The 26,557-nt window shown below is 47.9% G+C and overlaps 1 protein-coding gene across 3 annotated transcripts in view; it reads left to right on the top strand.

Annotated features, from left to right (window-relative positions):
* Positions 1-26,557, top strand: part of DIXDC1 (DIX domain containing 1) — a 422,480-nt gene that overhangs the window by 230,025 nt on the left and 165,898 nt on the right. For all 3 annotated transcript variants that reach the window (XM_078682305.1, XM_078682303.1, XM_078682306.1), the window contains 2 exons: positions 13,633-13,882; positions 14,572-14,682. In XM_078682305.1, coding sequence (XP_078538431.1) covers positions 13,633-13,882; positions 14,572-14,682 — 361 coding nt within the window. The remainder of the gene's footprint in view (positions 1-13,632; positions 13,883-14,571; positions 14,683-26,557) is intronic.

Below are 26,557 nucleotides of genomic sequence, written 5' to 3'. Positions count from 1 at the left end.
TGGCTATTGTTTGTTGGTGATTTCCACGAATTGTGTATCTTTTATGCCCTTTCATTCCCTTTTGCTGAGGCTTGTCTCGGTCTCGTCCAGATGTCACTTGTCGGAAATGCACATCTGCACTGGAGCAGTCTTTCTCTTTGCTCCCCCTTTGTGCCCTCTTACCTTCTCTCCCACCCCTCCTCGACTCGTGCTATCTCCTCTCTCTGTATCTCTCGATCCCCATCTCTCGTTTGCTTCTGCCCGTTCCACTCACTCCTTTCCCACCGCCTTCCTTACTTTAACGCACACGTTCCCCCTCCTTGCTCGCCAGGTGGTCGAAGTTCATTAAAAACACAGGTGAACTGTGATCCTAAATCCAATTCAGGCGGGGTCAGCCAGTGTGATGGGCGGGATTAAGTTGTGACTAATATAACAACATATTCAGCAACTATTCTGTGGTCTTTTACCTCCAAGTAACTGCACGTAAATTACAAGTTATGTTAATCAGTGAGCGATGACTTCTGCCTTCTGGCCCTCACTCCATTGCTTCTGTACTTCTGCCCTTCTTTGCCCCCCTGTCCCTTTCCCTCTGCCCCTGTTCCTTTGCTTCTTTCCCTGCCCCTTTGCTTCTGCCCCTTTTTAGGTCTCGCCTGTCGATGCGCATGCGCATCGAGCTTGCGAGCCTATTGCGGCTTAAACAAGCTTTAACTAAGAAGCAAGGAATCGTGGCGATTCCTTGCAGTGCCCGTGACTTTTAAGCTCAATGCGCATGTGCATTGAGCTTAAAAGCGTGTGCACAGCCGCCCGCATTCCTCCGACACCTTTGAAGTGAAGCTTAGCTTCACTTCAAAGGCCCGGCTTCTTCACACCCACATGCCGCTCTGCCCCGCTCCGCCCCCTCCCCTGAGTCATCCTGCCTGCCCAGACTTCTCCTCCCCCCTAATTACATCCCGCTTTCACTTGTTTTTTGTTCCGACTCGACGTGCACAGCTACCCTCCCCCCGCCCCCTCCCGCCACGCAATGCCGAGAGCTTGTTAATTTGTTCTTAGAATTCTGGTCTCCAGCCAAGCCATCACGTGTTAAGTCGCAATATCAAAATACCCGCAACTTCTTCAGGGCTGTTTTCTTTGCCGCATTTAACTTTATCTTTCAGCAGGTTTTACTTCCGTCACGGTTCCCCCATTTTCTTGCAATTCTGGTACAGATCCCCTATTTTGTAAATGCACGTTTATTTTCGTGCCAGCAGCTGTTTGCTCCGTTGATTTTGGTTCGGTAAGAGTGCCGAGTCTGATTAACACGGTGCAAGCAAGGACGCTCGATTGGTTCGCCTGAACTGCCGGGCCATGGTCCTTCTGAACAGGAACGGAAGCACTTCTGGCCGGATTCAGCCTTGTCCGCTCTCATGAGTGGGTTGCAGCTTGTCACCTGTAACAGAGTGAGCACCGGGTCGCATCTCTGGACATACCCGTTGCACTTAGTAAACAAGAGGCGGGTGGAATGTTCATTCATTTTAGCCACTGATAGTCGTTTGAGGCCCCATTCCAGTCACAATTGTTGTGACAGAAACTACTCGCATAGTGAATACACTCACACAAAGTACCGTTTTTGGGTGTGTATTTATTTTTGCCTGGACATGCCACCCTCTCATAAAGAGCCCAGACACTTTTTTGAATTGAGCACGAAGATGTTAGTAACATATTACAAAAGAAAATGGATTAAACCTCTCTAGTGGTATCGTTCAGATATTTTGAGATTTCATTAAAAAACTTAAACCAATCTATAAACGTTAGTCTTGACCTTCAATTTTAGCGTTGGCTAAAAAGAACACCTTTAATTTGTAGTTTTTTGCATCTTTATAGTTGAGGAATAACCGAGGATGTGCTCCCATCCATCCATCCATGCATGCGGTAAATGGGCCTAGGTGCAAAGGGAGAATGGATGTGTGCACTTGCTGGCGCTGAACCCAGCGGAATTTGGGTAGTATGTCAAGATTGGAACTGCCTCCCTGAAACATCACTAAAAAGAATTTTTGTTCCAGTAGCTGAGCAGCCTCTGAGGGACACTCGCTTCTCCGTTACTTCTTCAGTAGCCCGCAGCAAGGGAAAAAGTATTATTAGAAAATTACGCTACTCTCCGGCATACAAGGAAACAAAATAGTTTTACTATTTGTTGCAAAAAGAAGTGAGAAGAAGCAACTTGTGCCGTCGTGGTATTGTCTGCAAATTTATTTTTGCACACCGCGTCTGTTTTCACATGTGGTGCTTAATAGTGGAGTTACCTTTTTAGGGCTTGCCTTCGGGAATCTTTTAGCTGTTTGTGGTCGCTTTCTCATCGTAGGTTCCCAGCTTGACAAAATGTGTGATCGTTGTCAAATGACTTTGCTTCACCGTGCATCGGTTTACTCGAGAGTCGAATCCGAGACCTCTTGTGAACACTACGTTTAGAATGTGTGCAATATAATAAATAACACCCACCAGGCTCTCAATGCTTGTTTTAAACCAAGGCAGCGGGGGCTCTTCAGCGTCTCCTTTGCCTAAAACTCACATGGTCGCTCTTGGATTTATTTTTATTGGCCATTAACTCTGTGGTTTGCGCACTCTGTCAATTTTTTACAAACAATTTTTTATATTCTCCCACTGGGCAAAGTAACATTTGCTGTGGGCTTAAAAATATCAGCATTCGTTAATCACTCGTGCATGGCTTACTTTTTTTGGTATCACTTGTTCTCTCTCTCTCTCTCTCTCTCTCCCTCCCATAACTCTCTCTCTCTCTCTCTCTCTCTCTCTCTCTCTCTCTCTCTCTCTCTCCCATAACTCTCTCTCTCTCTCTCTCTCTCTCTCTCCCTTCTCTCTCTTTCTCTTTCTCTCTCTCTCTCTCTCTCTCTCTCTCTCCCCCTTCTCTTTCTTTCTCTCTCTCCCTCCCATAACTCTCTCTCTCTCTCTCTCCCTTCTCTCTCTTTCTCTCTCTCTCTCTCTCTCTCTCTCTCTCTCTCTCCCTCCCTCCCTTAACTCTCTCTCTCTCTTTCGCTTCCCTTCATTTACTCGCACACGCAACGCCACTCGCCCACGCAACGCCACACGCAACGCCACTCGCCCACGCAACGCCACTCGCCCACGCAACGCCACTCGCCCACGCAACGCCACTCGCCCACGCAACGCCACTCGCCCACGCAACGCCACTCGCCCACGCAACGCCACTCATCCACGCAACGCCACTCATCCATGCAACGCCACTCATCCATTTGCAAAACGGAAAATGTTAAACTCTTCTATTGCGAGACCTATTGCATTTTCAATGCTTGTTCCTTTCTTTCTGCCCCCTGTCCCTTCCTCCGCCCCCTGTCCCTTTGCTTCTGCCCCCTGTCCCCTTGCTTCTGCCCCCTGTCTCTTTCATTCTGCCCCCTGTCCCTTTCCTTCTGCCCCCTTGTCCCTTTGCTTCTGCACTTCTTTGCCCTCTCCCTTTGCTTCTGCCCCTGCCCCTTTGCTTCTGCCCCCTGTCCCTTCCTCTGCCCCCTGTCCCTTTGCTTCTGCCCCTGTCCCTTTGCTTCTGCACCCTCTCCCTTTGCTTCTGCCCCCTGTCCCTTCCTCTGCCCCCTGTCCCTTTGCTTCTGCCCCCTGTCCCTTTCCTTCTGCCCTCTTGTCCCTTTGCTTCTGCACTTCTTTGCCCTCTCCCTTTGCTTCTGCCCCCTGTCCCTTTGCTTCTGTCCCCTGTTCCTTTGCTTCTGCCCCCTGTCCCTTTCCTTCTGCCCCCTGTCCCTTTGCTTCTGCCCCCTGTCCCTTTCCTTCTGCCCTCTTGTCCCTTTGCTTCTGCACTTCTTTGCCCTCTCCCTTTGCTTCTGCCCCCTGTCCCTTTGCTTCTGTCCCCTGTTCCTTTGCTTCTGCCCCCTGTCCCTTTCCTTCTGCCCCCTGTCCCTTTCCTTCTGCCCCCTGTCCCTTTGCTTCTGCCCCCTATCCCTTTCCTTCTGCCCTCTTGTCCCTTTGCTTCTGCACTTCTTTGCCATCTCCCTTTGCTTCTGCCCCTGTCCCTTTGCTTCTGCCCCCTGTCCCTTTCCTTCTGCCCCTGTCCCTTTCCTTCTGCCCCCCTGTCCCTTTCCTTCTGCCCTCTTGTCCCTTTGCTTCTGCACTTCTTTGACCTCTCCCTTTGCTTCTGCCCCTGTCCCTTTGCTTCTGCCCCCTGTCCCTTTCCTTCTGCCCCCTGTCCCTTTCCTTCTGCCCCCTGTCCCTTTGCTTCTGCCCCCTATCCCTTTCCTTCTGCCCTCTTGTCCCTTTGCTTCTGCACTTCTTTGCCCTCTCCCTTTGCTTCTGCCCCTGTCCCTTTGCTTCTGCCCCGTCCCTTTCCTTCTGCCCCCTGTCCCTTTCCTTCTGCCCCCTGTCCCTTTGCTTCTGCCCCCTATCCCTTTCCTTCTGCCCTCTTGTCCCTTTGCTTCTGCACTTCTTTGCCCTCTCCCTTTGCTTCTGCCCCTGTCCCTTTGCTTCTGCCCCGTCCCTTTCCTTCTGCCCCCTGTCCCTTTCCTTCTGCCCCCTGTCCCTTTGCTTCTGCCCCCTATCCCTTTCCTTCTGCCCTCTTGTCCCTTTGCTTCTGCACTTCTTTGCCCTCTCCCTTTGCTTCTGCCCCCTGTCCCTTTGCTTCTGCCCCTGTCCCTTTCCTTCTGCCTCCCTTTGCTTCTGCCCTCAATCTTCCTGGTGTGGTTTGGCCCTGCATCGCCGGCTGCATTGGCAGGCCCCCATGCAGGTGCATTCTTCTTGTAAATGGGCCATGCAGAGTTCTACTTCTAATGCAATAAGTGACGGATAATCTCATTTTCCGTGGTTAGGCGGATCCGATCACGTGTGACCCCGATTTGGAGAGTGTGCCGGAGTTGGTCGGGAACAGAGATCCTGCTGCCTCTGGATCGATACGAATCCCTCAGGGCGACCTTTTCCGGGTCACTGAAATGGCCTATTGCAGGGGCGGCTGCCATGTGGGAGATGTAGCCTAATAGACAGGTCTGAACTGGGTACAAGGGTTCGAGTCTCGGGGTTGGCCCAACATTCTGTGATTCCGGGCAAATCACTCCCTCTTCGCACGTCTCGGGGGGGGGGGGGGGGGGAATTCAGTTTGACCCTGTGGAGTGTAATCTAGCGCTGTTGTGCCCTACCTTGGGCCAATTTGTGTTATGTAAAACTGATATATATATATATATATATATATATATATATATATATATATATATATATATATATATATATATATATATATATATATATATATATATATATATATATATATATATATATATATTCCTGCTCCGTGTACACCTGCCTGCCGCACTCGTGGGGTGGTGCTTGCTTGTCGGGGGTGTGCCCGACATGTAATATCTGCTCAAAAGGGGTCCCAACCGCTATCACGCGGAAAAAGAGAACGCGCTTTCGGCACTCGGCCTTCTTCAGTTATCACTTAGTTGCCACAAACAACATACATTTAAAAGAAACAATCTCGAGGGTTAAATAACTGGCTATGAATACATAGGAAATGACACGATATAACGTGCTGCATGCAGCTTCATGTATTTACCACTCCAAAATGGCGACTATTTGCTTTAAGTATTGTAATAGAGTCCGTCCTTTCTGTCCATAAGTCACGTGATTGTTTCTTTTAAATGTATGTTGTTTGTGGCAACTAAGTGATAACTGAAGAAGGCCGAGTGCCGAAAGCGCGTTCTTGTTGAATAAATTTTGTGCATTACCCCTTGAGTGCTGCTATCTCTTTTTCCGCGTGATAGCGGTTGGGACCCCTTTTGAGCAGATATATATATATATATATATATATATATATATATATATATATATATATACCTAGTTATGTCTTCCCTTATCGTCGCCAATGATTGCTGGGAGTCATCCATATGTGAAAAGCTTTCCCCCTCCTTTTATTGCAGCAAGAATACTATTACAACAGTAATATTTATTGTGTTTAAATTTTCCTGTGTCCTGTTCTTATTTTCTATCCATCCATCTTTGTCACGAGCAACCTTCCTATTTTTGACCCTTACAAGAAAATAATAAAACTTTTAATTACTCAAGATGTCTGTTTGCCAATCTAAATCCCCACACTTACAACCGAGGTTTAGATATTTCCAGCTCTCTGCTTCCCTCAAAGGAAGTTGTGTCTTTCCCCACCAACCCATCCTCATTAGTGCGGCAAATGCAGCATGTCTAGGCCCTAATTTGAAGATCCTTTCACTGACAGAGGTCTCCCTGGCCCCCAAGTTACCAATATATCAGTAAATTATTCATATTATTGAAGTCAGCCAAGAAAAGGTGCTGCGTGCCACTGAAGCGTCATGCAGTAATCACACTCCACACTGTTATTGAAGCATAAAAGGCCATTTATTAGGAGAAGGTTGCAAACATACTAATGAACTTTATTAACCTTAACTAGTTGCAACTATAACTCCTGGCATAAAACCGAACAGTTAAAGTCTCCCCATGCCATTCGCAACTTACCATCTGATTTGCTTCACTACTTCCCTTTCACTGGTTGACCTCTTTCCATATACCCAATCTGTCTTTCACTGGCCCTCCAAACATCCTCTCTTGAAGTTCCTCCCGTTGCTCATTGCATCCCGTGCACCTCCATCAGTCACCTGTGCACCCCCCACACCCGGGTGGTGGATCTGCCCGTATGTGACTCACCACCCCTCGAAAGTACCGCCTATGTCCTGCAACTTGTCCTAAACTGGCAAAAGCTGGAACCAACCTTTCCCTGACCCATCCTCCTGCAACATGTAGGGCGTGCGGGAGGACTATACTTGGCAGACTCCTCCTTGTGGTGCCTGGTGTCAGGAAGAGGCCGGACACTCCTCTCCTGACACCTTATTTTATAGCTCTACCGAACACCCTCTCCTTCCTCTAACTTGCCCTATGTCCACCTTGTCCGTCCGGCTCTGCGCGAAGCACCCCAGGGGAAGACTGTCTGTGACCTTCACTTCCCCCGGTGGCCAGCATTTCACTCGCTTTCTTTGTGCAGCGTCATCTGATCCAAACCGTTTAGTGCTGTGACCTAGTATGGCCGCTTCTGATTGCCACTTAATCAGACAGCTGCCTTGACAGTCAAGTTAGGTTGCAACACCGCCTTTTATCCCAAACCTCGCTGCTTTGACGTTTTCAATGAAGTTCTGCTCTTCACCCTAAGCAGACTGTCCATGGCTGCATTCACTAACACCTCAGAACCCCAAAGACCCTTTTACCTCCAGTTGCCACACTTGGTACACTCTGATTCTTACTGCCGGTCCCACGTATAGTCATTCTTATTTCTGTATTTCTGGGTGCATCTTAAACCTTTACCTCCTGCCTTCATGATTGTTCTTTCTCGGGTTATTAACCCGATTCTCTCCCAGAACCCAAGGTCCTATCAAGGACCCCTCTTTCAGTCCACATTCACTGCTGCCCACTCTTACCTCAGGGTTTCGCACTTATTTCCACGTAGACGGTCCTCAGGCATGTCTCTCATTCCCCATTGATTCTCGAGCTCTCCTTGCTCTCTCTGGGTTCTGCTTTCCTAATTTGCATGCAGCACTTCATTTTAAAGTAGTCCGAGTTTGATAAATAAATCAATAATATGGTATGAAGCAGGCTAGAACATGTACTGTTTATAAAACATCCCGAGCACACAGTAAAGGATTGTTTGTACAAAAAAGGCAAGGCAGGAAAACTGTCTGCAAAGGCTTTGTACCTTTTTGTGGGAGTTTTCAAAAACGTGCTATCTCCTCTCACACTAGTAAAGGAGCATCTAAACAGCTGATTTTATAATTTTATGAAAGATTTAAATGCCCATATGTTGTGACTTGGGTCACTGCTGTGCACACTTACAGTTTGACCTTTGGTCCTGTCAGGTATACAGGTCGTGTGCGTTGTGGGGTCTTGTACCCCGTGCTGTTTTACCTGAGACCTTCTATCCTGTCTGGTGTGCAAGTTGTGTGCGCTGTGGGGTCTTGTACCCCATGCTGTTTTACCTGAGACCTTCTATCCCGTCAGGTGTGCAGGTTGTGTGCGATGCGGGGTCTTGCACCCCGTGCTGTTTTACCTGAAACATTCTATCCCGTCAGGTGTGCAGGTTGTGTGCTGTGGGGTCTTGCACCCCGTGCTGTTTTACCTGAAACATTCTATCCTGTCTGGTGTGCAAGTTGTGTGCACCGTGGGGTCTTGCACCCCGTGCTGTTTTACCTGAGACCTTCTATCCTGTCTGGTGTGCAAGTAGTGTGCGCTGCGGGGTCTTGTACCCCGTGCTGTTTTACCTGAAACATTCTATCCTGTCAGGTGTGCAAGTTGTGTGCGCTGTGGGGTCTTGTACCCCATGCTGTTGTACCTGAGACATTCTATCCCGTTAGGTGTGCAAGTTGTGTGCGCTGTGGGGCCTTGTACCCTGTGCTGTTTTACCTGAGACCTTCTATCCTGTCTGGTGTGCAAGTTGTGTGCGCTGTGGGGTCTTGTACCCCATGCTGTTTTACCTGAGACCTTCTATCCAGTCAGGTGTACAAGTTGTGTGCGTTGTGGGGTCTTGTACCCCATGCTGTTTTACCTGAGACCTTCTATCCTGTCTGGTGTGCAAGTTGTGTTCGCCGTGGGGTCTTGTACCCTGTGCTGTTTTACCTGAGACCTTCTATCCTGTCTGGTGTGCAAGTTGTGTGCGCTGTGGGGTCTTGTACCCCATGCTGTTTTACCTGAGACCTTCTATCCCGTCAGGTGTGCAGGTTGTGTGCGATGCGGGGTCTTGCACCCCGTGCTGTTTTACCTGAAACATTCTATCCCGTCAGGTGTGCAGGTTGTGTGCTGTGGGGTCTTGCACCCCGTGCTGTTTTACCTGAGACCTTCTATCCTGTCTGGTGTGCAAGTAGTGTGCGCTGCGGGGTCTTGTACCCCGTGCTGTTTTACCTGAAACATTCTATCCTGTCAGGTGTGCAAGTTGTGTGCGCTGTGGGGTCTTGTACCCCATGCTGTTGTACCTGAGACATTCTATCCCGTTAGGTGTGCAAGTTGTGTGCGCTGTGGGGCCTTGTACCCTGTGCTGTTTTACCTGAGACCTTCTATCCTGTCTGGTGTGCAAGTTGTGTGCGCTGTGGGGTCTTGTACCCCATGCTGTTTTACCTGAGACCTTCTATCCAGTCAGGTGTACAAGTTGTGTGCGTTGTGGGGTCTTGTACCCCATGCTGTTTTACCTGAGACCTTCTATCCTGTCTGGTGTGCAAGTTGTGTTCGCTGTGGGGTCTTGTACCCTGTGCTGTTTTACCTGAGACCTTCTATCCTGTCTGGTGTGCAAGTTGTGTTCGCCGTGGGGTCTTGTACCCTGTGCTGTTTTACCTGAGACCTTCTATCCAGTCAGGTGTGCAGATTGTGTGCGCTGTGGGGTCTTGTACCCCGTGCTGTTTTACCTGAGACCTTCTATCCTGTCTGGTGTGCAAGTTGTGTGCGCGTGGGGTCTTATACCCCGTGCTGTTTTACCTGAGACCTTCTATCCAGTCAGGTGTGCAGGTTGTGTGCGTTGTGGGGTCTTGTACCCCATGCTGTTGTACCTGAGACATTCTATCCCGTCAGGTGTGCAAGTTGTGTGCGCTGTGGGGACTTGTACTCTGTGCTGTTTTACATGAGACCTTCTATCCAGTCAGGTGTGCAGGTTGTGTGCGTTGTGGGGTCTTGTACCCCGTGCTGTTTTACCTGAGACCTTCTATCCAGTCAGGTGTGTAGGTTGTGTGCGCTGTGGGGTCTTGCACCCTGTGCTGTTTTACCTGAAACATTCTATCCCGTCAGGTGTGCAAGTTGTGTGCGCTGTGGGGACTTGTACCCCGTGCTGTTTTACCTGAGACCTTCTATCCAGTCAGGTGTGCAGGTTGTGTGCGTTGTGGGGTTTTGTACCCCGTGCTGTTTTACCTGAGACCTTCTATCCAGTCAGGTGTGTAGGTTGTGTGCGCTGTGGGGTCTTGCACCCTGTGCTGTTTTACCTGTGACCTTCTATCCAGTCAGGAGTGTAGGTTGTGTGCGCTGTGGGGTCTTGCACCCTGTGCTGTTTTACCTGAAACATTCTATCCCTTCGGGTGTACAAGTTGTGTGCGTTCTGGGCTTGTGTACCCTTGCCTAAGACCTGTGGTCCTGTCAGGCGTACAGTATGTGTGTACGTGCTGTGCGAATGTATAAAATTAGTGACAATTGTTTCCCTAAGGGAAGGTGATGGGTAGGTGATGGGTGTACATTTAATGTATTTAATGTCTTAGGACTGATTTATCTTTTTTCATCTTTAGTCTTTGAAGATTTATTCGTGTCAATGGTTTCTCTTAGGGGGAGATGGTGGGGATCTTTAATGTATTCAATGTCTTTAGGGCTATTGTTCCTTTTCTCCATTGCCAGTCCTTTAATTAGTAATTCGATAGTTTAACCTGTGCTTTCATTTCTTATACTTATGGTTTTGGATTAGATTTATTTCTGTTGTTCTATGTATAATTTGTGTAAAAATATTCCCTAAGGAAGGGAGATGTGTTGTGACTCGAGTCGTTGCTATGCGCCCTTTCCTTAGTAACACCGTTCCTACTGTGCAGCCAGGATGAATGCTGAAGTGTTTTGTGATGTAGTGGAATGCTTGGTGATTTAATGGAATGCTGGAGTTTTTTGTGATGTAGTGGAATGCTTGGTGATGTAATGGAATTCTGGAGTGTTTTGTGATGTAGTGGAATGCTTCGTGAAGTAGTGGAATGCTGGAGTGTTTTGTGATGTAGTGGAATGCTGGAGTATTTGATGTTATTGTGGAATGCTGAAGTGTTTTGTGATGTAGTGGAATGCTGGAATGCTTGGTGATGTAGTGGAATGCTGGAGTGCTTGGTGATGTAGTGAAATTCTGGAGTGTTTTGTGATGTAGTGGAATGCTGGAATGCTTGGTGAGGTAGTGGAATTCTGGAGTGTTTTGTGATGTAGTGGAATGCTGGAGTGCTTGGTGATGTAGTGGAATGCTGGCGTGCTTGATGATGTAGTAGAATGCTGGAGTTTTTGGTGAGGTAATGGAATGCTGGAGTGCTTGGTGATGCAGTGGAATGCTTGGTGATGCAGTGGAATGCTTGGTGCTGTGGTGGAAGGCTTGAGTGTCTGGTGAGGTTGAGCTGAGCAGGAAGGATGCTGCTCCTGGTGGGGCTATCTGCTATTTACCTAAAAACTCACCTATCTGCTTACGTACTTGTACCTAAAGATCTAATAAACCTTCTTCTTCTACAACCTACACTACGGCTACTGGACTATTCTCCATTACAACACCCTGTAAACCATTGGCCTAAGCACTTGTAGGGTATATCGATGACCTAATTGCGGAAGAGAGTTTGGAAACATTTTGTTGCTCTGTGCTTTGTTACGCTCCACTGCTTTTAAAATATTTGTGCAACTTGATTGAGGAACCATTGACTAGAAAATGTACTACATTATTGAAACACTAGCTATTTGGAAACTATGATTGAGCTGAAACATATTGATTCTTACAATCTGCACCAACAGCAGTTTAATGAGTGTTTTCATCACAGAATGTTACCCATTATTATTTGATTATTTCTTTGTTGTTCTTTCAGTAATTACATATTTAAGTCCTTTATGGAGATATGTTTTCGGAACAAGTATTCTAGGATTGTGCGCCTGTTCGCATCAAGAATACCATGGCACAGACCCTGATACAAGGAGGTAGTTTCCTTCTCCAGCTTTTGAAAGTACAGCTTGGTCTCCTTAGAGAAAGATCTATGAAATGGAGCTCCGACAAGCATACAACCCTAAAAAGGAGTTCCATCTATAGTCATGGACCTTCTTTCTCTAGTCACAGGAAGTCTAATGGTTATCATTATAAAATGTTGGAACTCTTGCCGTGTGGTCAGCTGGCTGTAAGAGAAAGCAGTAAACGAGTCCTGGGAATGCTGAGCTTGAAGGGGGTTGGTGAGAGCTTCTAGACCTCCCATCTCCAGCCACCGAAAGCCTAGAAGTACTAAACATGAGAGGTTATGGAGCCAAGACAGTGCAGCCACCTCTCCGCTAGACACGGAGGTTATTGAAAGTGTTGAGAAAATGGACATTAATATAATGGGTTTTATTTATACAAATGTGGGTCTTGTTCTAAAGCTCACTATGTTCTGCTACAGGGGAGTCCCAGAATATTGACCTTTGGAGGTCAAAGCTCGAACATAGCCTGTGTCCATAAAAGAACTAGGGAAAAAGAAACTTTGAGAAAGATCATCAATGAGCAATTGTATAGCACAGCACCGTCACCCCGAGGGGTATCTGGGCACTGAGGGTGCCATGTCTTATTGGAAAAGCCAGGTCTTGAGTTTCTTTTGGAAGTCTTCCTGCTAGGGGGCTGTTCGGAAGTGAAGAGGCAGGTCGGTCCAGGTCTTGGCGGCGATGCAGGAAAAAGAGCAGCCTCGGCCGTGGCTACGACAGAGGCAGGGGTTGTGTGCGAGGGCGAGTGAGGCGGGGAGCGTAGGTAGCTTGTTGGCAGGTGGTAGTTCAGTTGATGGTTGATATGGGATGATACTTGATCATATAGAGCTTTGTAGGCTTGCATGAGGATCTTGAACTGGCATCTCTTCTGGATGGGGAGTCAGTGGAGGTTTCTGAGGTGGGGGTTGATGTAGGTCTGATTGGGGAGATCTAGGATGAGCCTGGCTGCGGTGTTCTGTATGGTTGGGAGTCTTCTGAGAAGATGGGTGGAAAGTCCGGTGTAGAGAGCGTTACCATAGTCGAGGTGGCCGGTGATGAGATCCTGCGTGGCAGTCTTTCTGGTGTTGATTGGGATCCATCTTAAGATTCCGCGGAGCTTGCGAAGGGTGTAGAAGCAGGAAGAGGCGACTGCATTGACTTGTCGTTTCAATGTCCGTTGACTGTCGAGAATGATGCCATTGTTGCACGCATGGTGTGCTGGTGTGGGTGTTGGTCTGAGTTCTGCTGGCTACCAGCTGTGGTCCCATATGGAGGTGTTCTTCTGGAAGATTAGTACTTCTGTATTGTCAGAGTTGAATTTGAGGCAGTTGTCTCTCCTCAATTTGGCTCCGTTGGTCATGATGCTGCAGAAGTTGGCGTTGGAGGGGTCCTCGGTGAGCAAAAGGATTAGTTCAGTATCATCTGCATAGATTATGTTGAGTCGTGGGCTCTGATGTTGTCTGCGAGAGAGGTCATGTAGATGTTGAACAGGGTGGGGCTGAGGGATGATCCTTGTGGTATGCCGCTTATGACGTCTTTGGGTGTGGAGGTAAAGGGAGTCAGTTGAATGCTCTGTGTGTGTGTCCTGCAAGGAGGGAGGTGATCCACTTGAGGGTGTTTTGCTGTATACCGATGTTGTGAGAAAGATTATCCCAAAGTACTCTGGCTTAGCTTCCATGGCTCTATCCCTCACCAAACAATGTTTACCAAAAAAGTAAGAAAACTGGAGAGTATATTTGTGCAATATTGTTGTGCTACAGTATGATTGAATTGTATCTTGCCATTGAATGCCATGGAGGGGACAGTAAGGGCATTCATGACAGATTCAGACTTAAGTTGGTGTTGTATAGTACATGTTTTTTAAGGCACGATTTATTCACAGACCAGTCGTATGATTTTGTTTGCTTAATGCCGTGTGTTATTTTGACAAACTATGCCATTTCTTCTATTTTTTTTTAGATATAGTGGATGGAAACCTTAAGTCTCTTTTGAGGCTGATCCTAGCCCTTGCCGCACACTTTAAGCCGGGTTCTGGTCGGACAGGAAGCCAAAGCGAAGTTGGATTGGCGGGGAAGACCCAAAATTCCACCACGGCCAGGCACAGGCGTCACTCAGCCATGGCCATGGCTCAAGAGGCGGTCACTGCCCTGGCTGATGCGCGGCAGGATATGACCATGTCAGGACGAGATGTCTTCAGACACGCACAAAGGTAATCCAATTTATTCTTTTGATAGTTTGGGAAATGTAGAAGTTTGAAATATGCCAAAATGATCTTGGACTCCTACCAATTCACATTTCTGCTCCACTTACACCTAATGCATAAAGGCATCGTCGCTAGTGCTAGTCTCACACCTATCAAAAAGAGTTCATATCTGAAAGAAATTTAATTTGGACTGAATTTTCAGTTCAGTTTTGTGGCCATGTTTTGCCCGAATGCTGAAAGTGGATTGAGAACGAACTATTTTAAAATTCAGTTTTTAGAACATTGCATCACAAGAGTCCAGATAACCTGTCTACTGACATCATGTGGAGGATACCTGCATTCTACCCACTGGCCACGTCATAGGACAACGTTTCTTACTCAATCATCTGCCACACACACATGCGTGGCATTTCTCGTTCAGCTTTATTATGGGTGGTCAGTACACTTTCTACTGCTCTGTACCTGATCCAATGTGCCATCTGTATGAAGTTGGGGCAGCCTTTTGCAAGCCATCACACTGAGATTGATTGATATTTTGCTGAAAAAGAACTGTAATATTCTGTAGGCCCAATAGCAGCTGTTAGTTATTGTTATATTAATGTTTGTTGGCGCAGTGGAGAGTTGTTTTATCTCACTCAATGCTCATCACACAATCCACCACCCCTCCTTACCTTTGGTGTGATATGTCTCCACAGAAGCAGCAGTACGGATGACGATATTGAAAACCCGTACTGGAGTGTCAGGGCGATGGTTCAACAGTTTGAGGGGCATCCGGATGGACCACAGTCCCCAACATCCCCGTCGAGGTAACTTCCATCCCATAAGACGCTGATGCACGTTTTATTTGAAGTGACTCGATACACTTCTGGGAATCATTTTCTGAAATTAAGCCAAATCTAGAAAGTGTTTAGGACCACATTTTTAACAAACAACATTGTGAATAATATATGATTCAATTTTTCTTGTTCATTATTTCTATATTGATGTTTGTACCACCCATTTTACACATTTGTAATACAAAATGTATCAATGAAAGTGTTGGAATTTGATTTCTGATTTTAAGAAAAAGAAGAATTCCACCTATAAAGGGCAGGACTCGAATTTACCTGTTTATTAGTGACTTTATAGTGACTTTATAGAAGGTAGACAATAGGATTGGCATCTTTAGTCTAAAAGCAGGAAAAAAGAACAGCTTCTCATTAAATTGATGGTATTTGCTTACTGGCACAATAAATACAAATATTTTGGTTTTGTTTAGAAACAAACCAAATGCCCTGATTACTTACAGATAATTCACATTACTCTTAATCCTACTCGTCCTTGACCCAGTCATAACCAAATGAGATAGTATCCAATCACAGAGAGGAAACAAAACAGGGAACGCTTGCTAACCCCACCCACCCTTCGGCTAAGGATTATAGTACAAGCACTTCGTGAAATACCAAGCCACACAAAGGCCTAAAACCTGGATGATGGGTGGGTAGAATGATTGGGTCGGGGACGAGTAGGACCAAAAGTAAATGTGGATTACCGGTAAGTAATCAGGACATTACATCTACTTTCCCTCGTCCTCAACCCAATCATAACCAAATGAGGTATTCCAAAGGAGACATTCTAAATAGAAGGCCTTTGAAATACCGTCTCAAACAACGAAGCACACCGGATAGAAACACACCAAAGTGAAGTTTAATGCAACATCCAAAGAACAACTCAAACAGGAGCAGGATGCTCCACAGCCGTAAAACCCCACTCCCAAAATTCAAACTGTCTGTTTGAGCACAATTCAACCGGTAATGTCTGATAAAGGTATTTTTCAGAAGCCCAAGTCCCAGCCCAACTGATCTCCTCCAAGGGCACTCCCTTAAAAGTGGCCCACGAGGGTGATACTTCTCAAGTAGACCTGGCCTGAACATTGGATGGACATGGCAAGGCAGCACCCTGACATGCCAAAGAGATGGTGTCCTTAATCCAACACCACAAGGTCATCTTAGATGCAGCCTTCCCTTGCCCTGCAAGACCAAAAGTCACAAATAAACTGTCATAAGAAGGGAATGCAGCAGACCTGTCCACATAAACAGATAAGGCACATTACACATCCAGGGTGTGCAACAATTGCTACGCAGAAGAAGGAGGAGCAGGTCAGAAAGAAGGTAACACCAGCTCCTGAGAGATATGAAATTTAGAGCGAACCTTGGGGAAGAACCCAGGATCCAACCTCAACATCACAGAATCCCCCAGGAACCGCAGAAATGGAGGTGAGCACCTCAAAGCTGAAAGCTCCCCCAACCGCCTTGCCGACATGACAGCCAACAAGAAAGCCACTTTAAAAGGCAAAAACTTAAAATCCACAGAAGTCAAGGGCTTAACAGGAGAGGACTAAAGAGCACAAAGGATCAGAGAAAGATCCTATGCCTGTACAGAAGAGCGGACAGCAGGGGAAGTAAGAGAGAAACTCAAACATCCAAGAATCCAAAAACCTGCATCGGAGGAAAAAGAACGAGAATCCCTGAATGCCCTGATAGCACCCCACTGGCCTTTCAATGTCGACAGGGCAAGGCCCTTACGAAAACCATCCAAAAAGAATTGAAGGATAGAAGGAACAGATCAAGAAGTAATGCTAAGATTAAGATGACAGAGTAGAACCCCTAGGTGAACCATGGCCACTGAAATAATGTGGCCTGTCAAACCTTGCCTCGCTAGAGTCCGCCGGTCAACCTCCAAACTTCTGGGGTGAGAGGGACCAGCAGGCGATGCAGAGATACTGCAGAGGAGACAGTCCCCAAGGCATGATCCTAGGAGGCCCCACAGCCAAATTTGTCAACAGCAGGAACCACGACCTCCTTGGCCAGTATGGCAACAGAGTCACCACTTGAGCCTTCTCTTTCAGAACCTTCAAAAGAAACACCTGAATGAGTGGAAAGGGAGGGCAGGCAGACAGTTACCTCAGAGGCCACAGGATCGATAATGCATCCACTCCTCAGGCACCCACCTCCGAAATCCTGGAACAAAAGGTCGGGAGTAGAGCATTAGTACTGGAGGCAAACAAATCCACCTCCGGGCATCCAAACCTCTGGCAGATCATGCAGAACACCCTAGGTGGCAGACACAAATCCTGAGAAGACGCAAACTTGTGGTTCAAGACATCCACTATTACGTTGTCCATACCCCTGACCTGAGCTGTTGAGCATAAATGGCCTGAAGATGAAGTGCCGCCCAACTGGCTGCAGCAGAAGCCACCCAGTTCAAGGACCGACTGTGAGTGCTGCCCTGATGATTCACATACGCCACAGTCAAAGGATTGTCACAGAACGAACTAGAACATTGCAACTGGGCAGGTGGGGCTGGAAATACCAAAGGGCCCTCTCCACCACTGACCACTCCTTCCAGTTGGAGGATTGCATGGCATCTGATCGGGTCCAATGAGGCTGAACGGACCACTGACCCAAAGTCGCACCCCAACCGAGGGCACTGCCATCCGTCGTCAACACCATCTGAGGCAAGATGAGACCCCTGATAGGCCTTTTCAAAAAGGAGTCTATCTTCAGGTCAGCACCCCCCTTAGCCCCTTGCCTGCGGGGCTAATTCCCCCGCTGTGCTGGGGTGCGCGCACAGCGCCCCGGTGCTCATGACAAGCTCAGCTCGTCGTGAGCCACGGTGGCCGTGTGCTCATGATGAGCTGAGCTCATCACGGCCACACCTGTTTTTGTAGAGCGTTCAGCACAGCGGGGGAATTAGCCCCGCATGCGAGCGTTGCGGCCGTTATGACGAGCTCAGCTCGTCATGAGCACACGGCCACCGTGAGCATGGGAGGGGTTAAGGATATTATCCTCCACCATTGATGTCTGTCCCGCCAGACTGGCCACAATTGAGTTCACAAGGACCGATTCAAGAATCAAATCCTCCATATCCCTCAATGGTTAAAGTTTGGACATGAAGCGAGGCATCAGAATATGCTCAGGATCCTGCCACACGTTCAGCAGAACATCCATCATAAAGGTATGAATAGGCAGATTGCTCCCTAACTGGCAGCAACACCATGTCCTTAGAAGTGCTGTTGACCTCCTCATCAGGAAATCCCATGTTTTCACTCACATGGGTTAGAATGTCCGGTAACATGTCCGTAGAGATATACTTCCCTTATATTCCATGGAACTCATAGAGGAATCCTCAGATGAATCCGTGTTGGAAATATCAGAATACAGCTCTTGCCCACCACCAGAATGTGAACCAGGTTTCTTCTTTTTGACGGAAGCCAAGGTCTCCAAAATCAGCTGCGTAAGCCTCTCCTCGTCATCCAGCTTCCTTCTTTTAGATGGAGGAGCTGACGCCGAACTCCCCACGGAACAAGATGATGCCCACATGGGTGAACAATGCCTCATCTTCCCAGCATGTTACCCCATAATGTAACCAGTAGAGAGAGACTGAACATCACTACAAAGAACAGCGCAATGCAAACCCACAACCTGGCTCACAAATAGATATAGGCATTTGGAAAATGCAGTTGAAACCGCCTCTGACATGACCAATTTGTTATTGACAGGACATTCCCATAAGAATGCTGACAAACGCCGCCCTGGCACGAGCAGAAACCCCAGATGGCGCCTGTGCCCCACAGTCACAGACAGCCAGGGCCGGCTTTAGGGCAGTGCGACTGGTGCGGCCGCACAGGGCGCTGACCTGTGGAGGGGGTGCTGACCTCAGGCGGGGCACTGTGTTTCGTAATAACTAATGATTGGAGAGCTGATTGGCACTTTTGTCAGGTGGTAGTGAGAGAATCAGAGGGGCGATCATGGGGTGTGGGGGCGCCAAAAATGTTTGTTGCAACGGGCGCCATTAGCATTAAAGCCGGCCCTGCAGACTGCAGGGACAAAGCTCTGCAGAACCCAGCCACACTGGCACCGCTCAGCCACCCGCAGATGCCAGCTTCAAAGAAGGTAAGTTCTTCTCCAGCTGCATCCCACCAAGAGCCAATCCCCCTCCCCCGGTGAACATGCTGCGAAAGGGGCAGGCAGCCCAAGACGACAGGGCACCCTGTGCCGACTCAGAGAAATGGAGCGCCCAAAAGGTATGGTTAACACGCAGGCAACCCCTTGTAGTGACCAGTGAAAGCCACCAACAAGCCGATCATGCACCCGCCATGCGGGAACCCTGATAAGTCCAAGCCAGCCAAGCAGCATGAGGGCACACCGGGAGAATACGCAAGCCACACAGGCAGTTCTACCCATGGTGTAAGAGGAAGACGCACATACCTGGAGTCGCAGGAGACCACAACCCCGTCTCGACTCCTTTCTCTCCCACGCTGGTCATGGTTGCTCTCCAAAGCCCTGCAGAGAGAGAAAAACCTGTAGCATCAATTGGAGGTAAACGGTCGGCAGTTACCTCAGCGTCCCCCGTATCCCATCGGAGACAGGAAACAGGAAGTGCTAAGGTATGGCTATCGTATTATAGTCCTTAGCATGAGGGCGGATGGGGTTAGCACGTGTTTCCTGCTTTGCTTCCTTTCTGGGATTGGATAATACCTCATTTGGTTGTGACTGGGTCGAGGACGATGGATGTAGAGGTAATATCGATTTTTAATGCATTCTTAATCGAGCTATGGGTGGGTAAATTATAGTGTGCCCTATTTACAAAAAAAGAAAAATAATAGCGGATACTTACATCTCTGCCTAAAACGATTTGTTTTTGCTGTTCACAATTATTCCTAGAAATGGGACTGGAAAACTGTACAAGGTGCAGGTTTCATGGGGTACATCTGGGAATGCCATATGACTTCTCTCAAAGGTTCCAATCCCCGCATGCAGAGTTCTTCAAAGCGGTGAACTCTATATTACTGAACTCCAAACGGGGGAATAGGAGTCTCCTGTGCAAATGCACGTATTTCTTTCCTGCCTGGGCATGACGAGATAATGCCCACTTCCCACCCAGTGGTGAGCTAGGCCTTAGGCCGCCCATGGCGGCCACTGCCTCTGCCGCCCGCGGCGGCCTAATCGAAGAACGGGGGACTACTGGCACTTCATACGGTCGCAGGTAAAAGGGGGGTTGTTGACGATTCTTAGGGCCGCAGGTAAGAGCGGGAGGAGGGGAGTGGCCGCCGCCCTCCAAACCCGTGCCGCCTGGGGCGGTCCGCCCCTACTGCCCCCCCCCTATCCCACGCCACCGTTTTCAACCCTTTAGTGGGATTTACTACTGCAGATTTCTCTGCATGGTAAGTGCTTAGTGTACGCCAGCAGTCCCTTTGTGAATTCTTGGCAGACATTAAAAAAAAAAAAAGGTATATTCGGTTTTCAGCCTATTTTTACAACCGATTTACCAGTGTGAATAGCGACCAATGTGCTCTGATGCTGAGGTTTGTTACTTCTACTATAGGCCCACATGAGGAGAGTAGAATCAGAGTTCCCTGTCACCTGCGGGATTGCTTTCTGGGGTTACCATCTTTGCGATATTTCTGTTCTGTTTTTCAAGAGGGTGCCTTTTTGTTTCAGGATGATGTTTATCTTCGGCAGTTCGTCTCTGTCTAATTCTGACTTTTGATCTCCACCCTGGATCAATAAGCTCTCCTTGTGCCTTTGAATAACCAAGCTGGTGTCTCAGATGGGAATTTGCCCAGACTGCCAAATTGATGTGGTTTTTTTCAACAATGTAAAAAGGAATATAATTGATCTACGAATAGCGTTTTTGAAAACGGTTCTATTTTTGTTGTTGACAAATGTGCATTAGTTGTCACAGCATTGTCATATTGAGTACTACCTGAGGCTGGAGGCCAAGGTTTAAAGTTGCAACCAAATATTTTTTTACAGTAGAGCATACATTTTACTCGCTTGATAGCCTTCTGTCTGCCTCAGGTAGGATGTTCTGGCCCATAGGTTACTCACAAACATTTTCCCAGGGGCCAAAATGGTTTGTCTGTGATGTGACCGGGGGCCACACTGATGCCAGGAGGGTGGCGGTGAGGAGGAGGGGTTTCTGGGGCACGGTTCCAGTAAGGTAGGTGTACTGGAAGTGAAACATATACATCAGCTGAATTGCACAATGTGAAATCAGAAAACTTGGAATCAATTACAGCTTCTCCACTTTATCAGATTGTGTGATCTTAGGCAATTGTTTAATTTCACTTTCCCTCCTTTTTTCTTCATTATCACTTATAAAAGGATGTAGAAATATATGACTTCAGGATGTGCAATACGTTCTCCTATGTTTGATTTAATTAACTATAATGATGTTGGTGTATAATAGGAACCTAACCCAAAGAGTACACCTAATAACTGACTTGCATCTTAGTTCACTTTTGACACTGTTGTCAGGGTGGGGGAAGAATGAATGTAAATAATTTTTTTTAAACTATTGTTTTAAAAACAAATACTTCTCAATGGACTGATATAATGTGATGTTGTTATGAAGCACACTTTTTGAATTTTGAAGAGATTCTATCATATTTTAACACTTGTGCTGCAAGATGTCTTTAGTAATAAAGGTGTTTCTAAAGTTAAACCGTGTAGGATAACCTAGTTACTTCCTTTCTTTAACTTTATGTAACCATTACATAACGACTTACCTGTTTATTTAACTTCTTTTTCAATGTTAGTGCTGAGTCGAGAAGACAGCAGCCCAGTACTGCTTTTGACCAGGGAGCCGCATGTAAAAAGGTCAGGAGGGCCACATGCGGCCCCGGGCCGTACTTTTAGTACCACTCTGGCCTGTCCGGATTTTTTGAGAAGGGGTAACAGCTAACATAGACTGTTTTTCGACTTTTACTCAGGTGGACGAAGGAGGGAATTCTACCCTCCCAAGTTCACCCAAAGCTGGAAGATAGAGAGCAAGCATGCCAACTTTTTGGGAGATGTAATCCAAAAATTAATTGAAATAGTCTTTCCTTATAATTTTTATTTTATTCAAAGCTGCCAGTCTATTGAACCTGTCTCCATCCTTTTGCAACACTAACTTGTTTTTCCGCTGTGATGTGCAAAAGCTTGTTTTAGTCCTCATCTGTCTTCAATTCAGCATGATTAACTTGATTAAATGTACTTGTCATTAAAGTCACTATAAATATCTGTAAAATCGCATCCTACTTTCGATTCAGGCAGTCCTAGCATCTTTGTGTTTGTTGCTCTCGGAGCATTTTGAAGTACTTCATGTTGTATTGTGTTTTAAAATTTCATGGGCTGTTCTTTGGTAACATTCAGTGCATTGATGGTTTGTGCCCATTAGACGCTCTGTACTTACTTCCAGATAGGGTCATATTTAAAGAAAAATAACTCTTTATGTTGATTTCACAAATAGCGCTATTAGATAGTCTTAGGTTACCAAAACTGGGTTACATCTCTGCAAAGAGAGTACATCTCATTACAGATATGTGCATGTAGAGAAATCGTGCAAAGCTGCGTATTTTTTTAAATCTTTGTTTAATCCTCCCAAGACGATTCCCTCCAGTGCCGCTTTCTCACTTCCCGCTTTTCCTGGCTCCCAGCTATCCAGCCCTCCCCCTCACGCTTCTTAATGGCCACGCTGCTCAGAAAAGGAGCGATCTTGTTGACCTTGTCAGTAAGTAGCTTCCCTTGCTGTACAGCTCTGCCTGGTAGCTGTTGCCCCTGACCCTTCCAGGTCCTGAGTTCGAGCCCCTCCTCCACCCGCAGGCACCTGTCTGCCCCTCATTCCTGGTGGTCCAGTGGGGAGCATCTCTGCTCTTCGGCTGCTCTGCCCTCTGTCTCTCTGCTTTCTGCCTTTTCTCCTCTGATCACTTCTTTTCCTTAATTTCATCTTTTCTGTCTTTCTGTCACCTTCTTTCTCTTTCTGCACTTTTTACCCTTTTCTCTCGATGTATCCCCGCCGCTGCTTGTCCCCTGTGGCCCCACCCCCAATCAAGCGCCGCTTTCCCGCTTCCCCCGCCTGCCAGCTGTCCAGCCCTCCCCCTCACGCTACTTAATGGTGGCCATATGCAGTGGTCGCGCTGCTGGCATGCCGACGACGCACCCGTCTGACCCATTCGCGCCAGGAGCATGTCCAGCACCATGGACAGTGGTCCTCGACCAATCCACTGCTAGTACTCCAGCACCCTCCAAGCCCTCAACACCGGACGCCACTCTGCCTGCCACCTCACAATGCCGGAGAACACCCATGGCGATCATCTGCTGCACCTGCAACGTCACCTTTGCAGGCCTACGCACACCAAACCTACCGACCATATGACCCTCAAGAACCGGACCAGACCACCTCAGATGTATTCTACTCGACATAAGCTCCCTCAAAAGACATGCAGTAGAGATCTGGGTCCTACTCAACTTGACCTCCCTGATGTTGCCTTCTTCACAGAAACCTGGATCAATTCCAGCTCAGACCGGGACATCGCAACCACCATACCTGCCGGATAAAAAATCATCCACAAGCAGGGTCGGCTTTAGGTCAGTGGGACTGGTGCGGCCGCACTGGGCGCTGACCTGGAGGGTGGGCCTCTGACCTCAGGTGGGAGGTCCTGTGTGGAGCAATAACTAACGATTGAAAGGCACCTGTGGCAGAGTTTCATGTGTGTTCAGCTTTCAGGCAGTAATAAAAATGCTAAGATAACTCTTGTGATTCCTGTTCCTGCTAGAGAGAGAGAAATGGAGGTTGGTCTAGTGGCAGTTTTGACTCACCATAAAGTAGCGCAGAGGGTTAATATGCCTGCTGCAAAGAATAGATTTGCATTATTTGTGGATAGCTGAGTGGATTAGTAAAACCAGTCTTTACCAGTGCTTTTAAACAAATAAATTGTACGTGAGAGGAGTGCTATGGAGAGATGAGAGGAAATATTTCTCCGGTGGTAGTGAGGGAATTTGAGGTGGAGGTCGGGGTAGGGGCACCAACAAACATTGTTGCTCCGGGCACCTCCAGCACTAAAGCCAGCGCTGACCGGAAGGACTGCGTCAACTGACCGGGAGGAGAAATCGCCATCATACACAAAGACACCTTCCACCTCACAACCTGTTCATATGACCACTCACTCGACATGGAACACCTCCACTTCCAGATTCAGACCAACCCAAACGCCAGCCTCCATGGCACCCTCGTCTACAGACCTCTCGGACCCCGCCCTCCCTTCAGCGAAGCCGTAGCCGACTTCATCGCTCACCAAGCTCTCACCTCAATGGACTACATCCTCCTCAGAGAAATTAATTTCCATGTGGACAACCTCAAAGACCACAACACCTCCTCCCCACTAGAAAAACTCACCACTATCAGACTCAAACAACTGTTTATAATGCCAACCCACTCAGCAGGACCATTCTTAACCCCATCTTCTCCGTAAGCAACAACATCTCCGTCAGCCACACCTCCGAGCGACTCTGGACTGACCACTGCTGTGTCTACTTCTCCTTCACCAAACCCACCACGCCTACTGCGATATTTGCAGTGGCCGGAACAAGGTCCCTGAAGATCAGCTCACCACCACCAATGAACTCTTTGCTGTAGTCAAAGAAGTCTCCAAACCCACCACAGAGAAAGCAGACATCCCCCCATCCCAAGACCTCTGCGACAACCTCGACACCTACTTCCACCGTAAGATCAAGGAGATCTACGACAGCTCTGCAACCAAAGACTACCCAACCCACCCAATTGCTCAAGCCCCCAGCAGACATTGACCAACTGAACCACCCTCACCTCTGATGACATCTCAGGATCATGAAGAGCTTCTACTCTGCAGCCCCCTCAGATCCCTGCCCTCACCACATCTTGAATAGAGCCAGCACTTCCATTGCACCCGAACTCTGCCGCACCATCAACTGCTTCATCGAGTCTGCAACTTTAGGGGAAGACTAGAAGCACGCAAAGATGAACTCCCTGCTGAAGAAGCCTTCTGCGGACCCGACGGACCTCAAGAACTCCAGACCCATCTCTCTTCTCCCCTTCCCAGCCAAAGCCATTGAGAAGGTCATCAACGTCCAACTTTCAGATTTTATAGACATGAACAACATCCTGGACCTCTCCCAACCGGGCTTCAGAACCAACCACACCACAGAGACCGCTCTCCTTGCCGCTACAAACGACATCGGCAACATCCTCGACTGCGGTGAGACTGCAGCCCTCATCCTCCTGGACCTCTCAGACACCTTTGACATCATTTCCCACCACAACCTCTCCGCAAGACTCCACGATGCCAGCATCCGCGAGAAAGCCCTAGAATGGACCTGCTCCCTCCTCACTGGTCAAAGGCAGAGAGTCAGACTTCCACCATTCAAATCAGAACCCACAGAGATCAGCTGCGGAGTGCCTCAGGGATTCTCCCTGTACCCCACCCTCTTTAACATCTACATGGCCCCACACGCAGCCATAGTCAGAAGCCACAGACTCAACATAGACTCCTATGCCGACGACACCCAGCTGATTCTCTCCCTCACAGACGAACCTACAGCCGCCAAGAGCAACTTCCACAACGGGATGAAGGCAGTCGCCACCAGAATGAAGGACAGCTGCCTCAAACTTAACTCAGACAAGACCGAAGTCCTCATCCTGGGCTTCTCCCAATACACCTGGGACGTCTCTTGGTGGCCAGCAGTGCTTGCAATCCCCCCCACACCTGCGGGCATGCATGAAACCATGGCCTCATCCTAGACTCCTCACTCTCAATGAAGCAACAAATCAATGCTGTCTCGTCCTCCTGCTTCCACAAGCTCCACCTTCTTCATAAGATCTTCAAGTGGATCCCCACCAAGTCCAGGAAAATGGTTACCCATATGCTTGTCAGCAACAGATTTGACTATGGCAAAGCACTCTATGCCAGCAACACCCGGATACTCCCCAAAAATCTGCAGACCGCCGAGAACGCCTCTGGCAGACTCATTCTGAACATCCCACGCCGCAACCACATCACCAGCCACCTGAGGGACTTTCACTGGCTACCTGTCAACAAGAAAATCATCTTCAAGCTTCTCATGCACACCTACAAAGTCCTCCGCAACACTAGACCTGCATACCTCAACCACCGCCTCTCCTTCAACACTCCCACCAGACAGCTCCGCTCTACCCAACAGCCTATGGCCACCGCCCCACGGACCCATAAGACCACAGCTGGAGGAAGATCCTTCTCCTATCTCGCTGCAAAGACCTGGAGATCCTTGCCTCTCCACCGCAGGCAATCACCATTGCTGCCACAATCCAAAAAGGGCCTCAAGACCTGGATCTTCAACTGATCTTCAGACCCAGCCCCCCACTCAGCGCCTTGAGACCCTTACTAGTGAGTAGTCACGCTTTATAAGACTGTGATTGGTTGATTGAAAAAATATGTGAACGTCTCACATTTTAACATGATTTGTTATTTCACATCAAATCTAGACTTTGGCAATGCATCCATCTTGCATACTACTCATTTCAACATTTTATCCACAACAGTAATTTGACATTTTTTGTATTGCACATTTTGAGTGACCAATGAGTAAAAGTTACACAAGGTATGCACTTGCATACTAAGAGATTTATTTACGCGAGCCCTGCATCACTTTTGCGGTACAAAAGGGGGTGGTGATGGACGGAGCATCTGAGCCAATCAAACACTCACACCCAGTCAAAAGATCTGGGTTGAATCCATCACCGTTCTTTAGCCCACTCTGCCACCCCAGTTCAGACATGGCTATATGCAAATCAGTCTGACCCTGTGCCTCATGGGAACAGTCCAGCCCAAACTGCCAAGCCATGCCTTCCCTGGACCGGAAA

Source organism: Lissotriton helveticus, chromosome 3_1 (genome assembly GCF_964261635.1).
Source record: "Lissotriton helveticus chromosome 3_1, aLisHel1.1, whole genome shotgun sequence".
NCBI classification, from domain to species: Eukaryota; Metazoa; Chordata; class Amphibia; order Caudata; family Salamandridae; genus Lissotriton; species Lissotriton helveticus.
The sequence above is the reverse complement of the archived record's forward strand: the minus strand, read 5'-3'. Positions and strand labels throughout refer to the sequence as shown.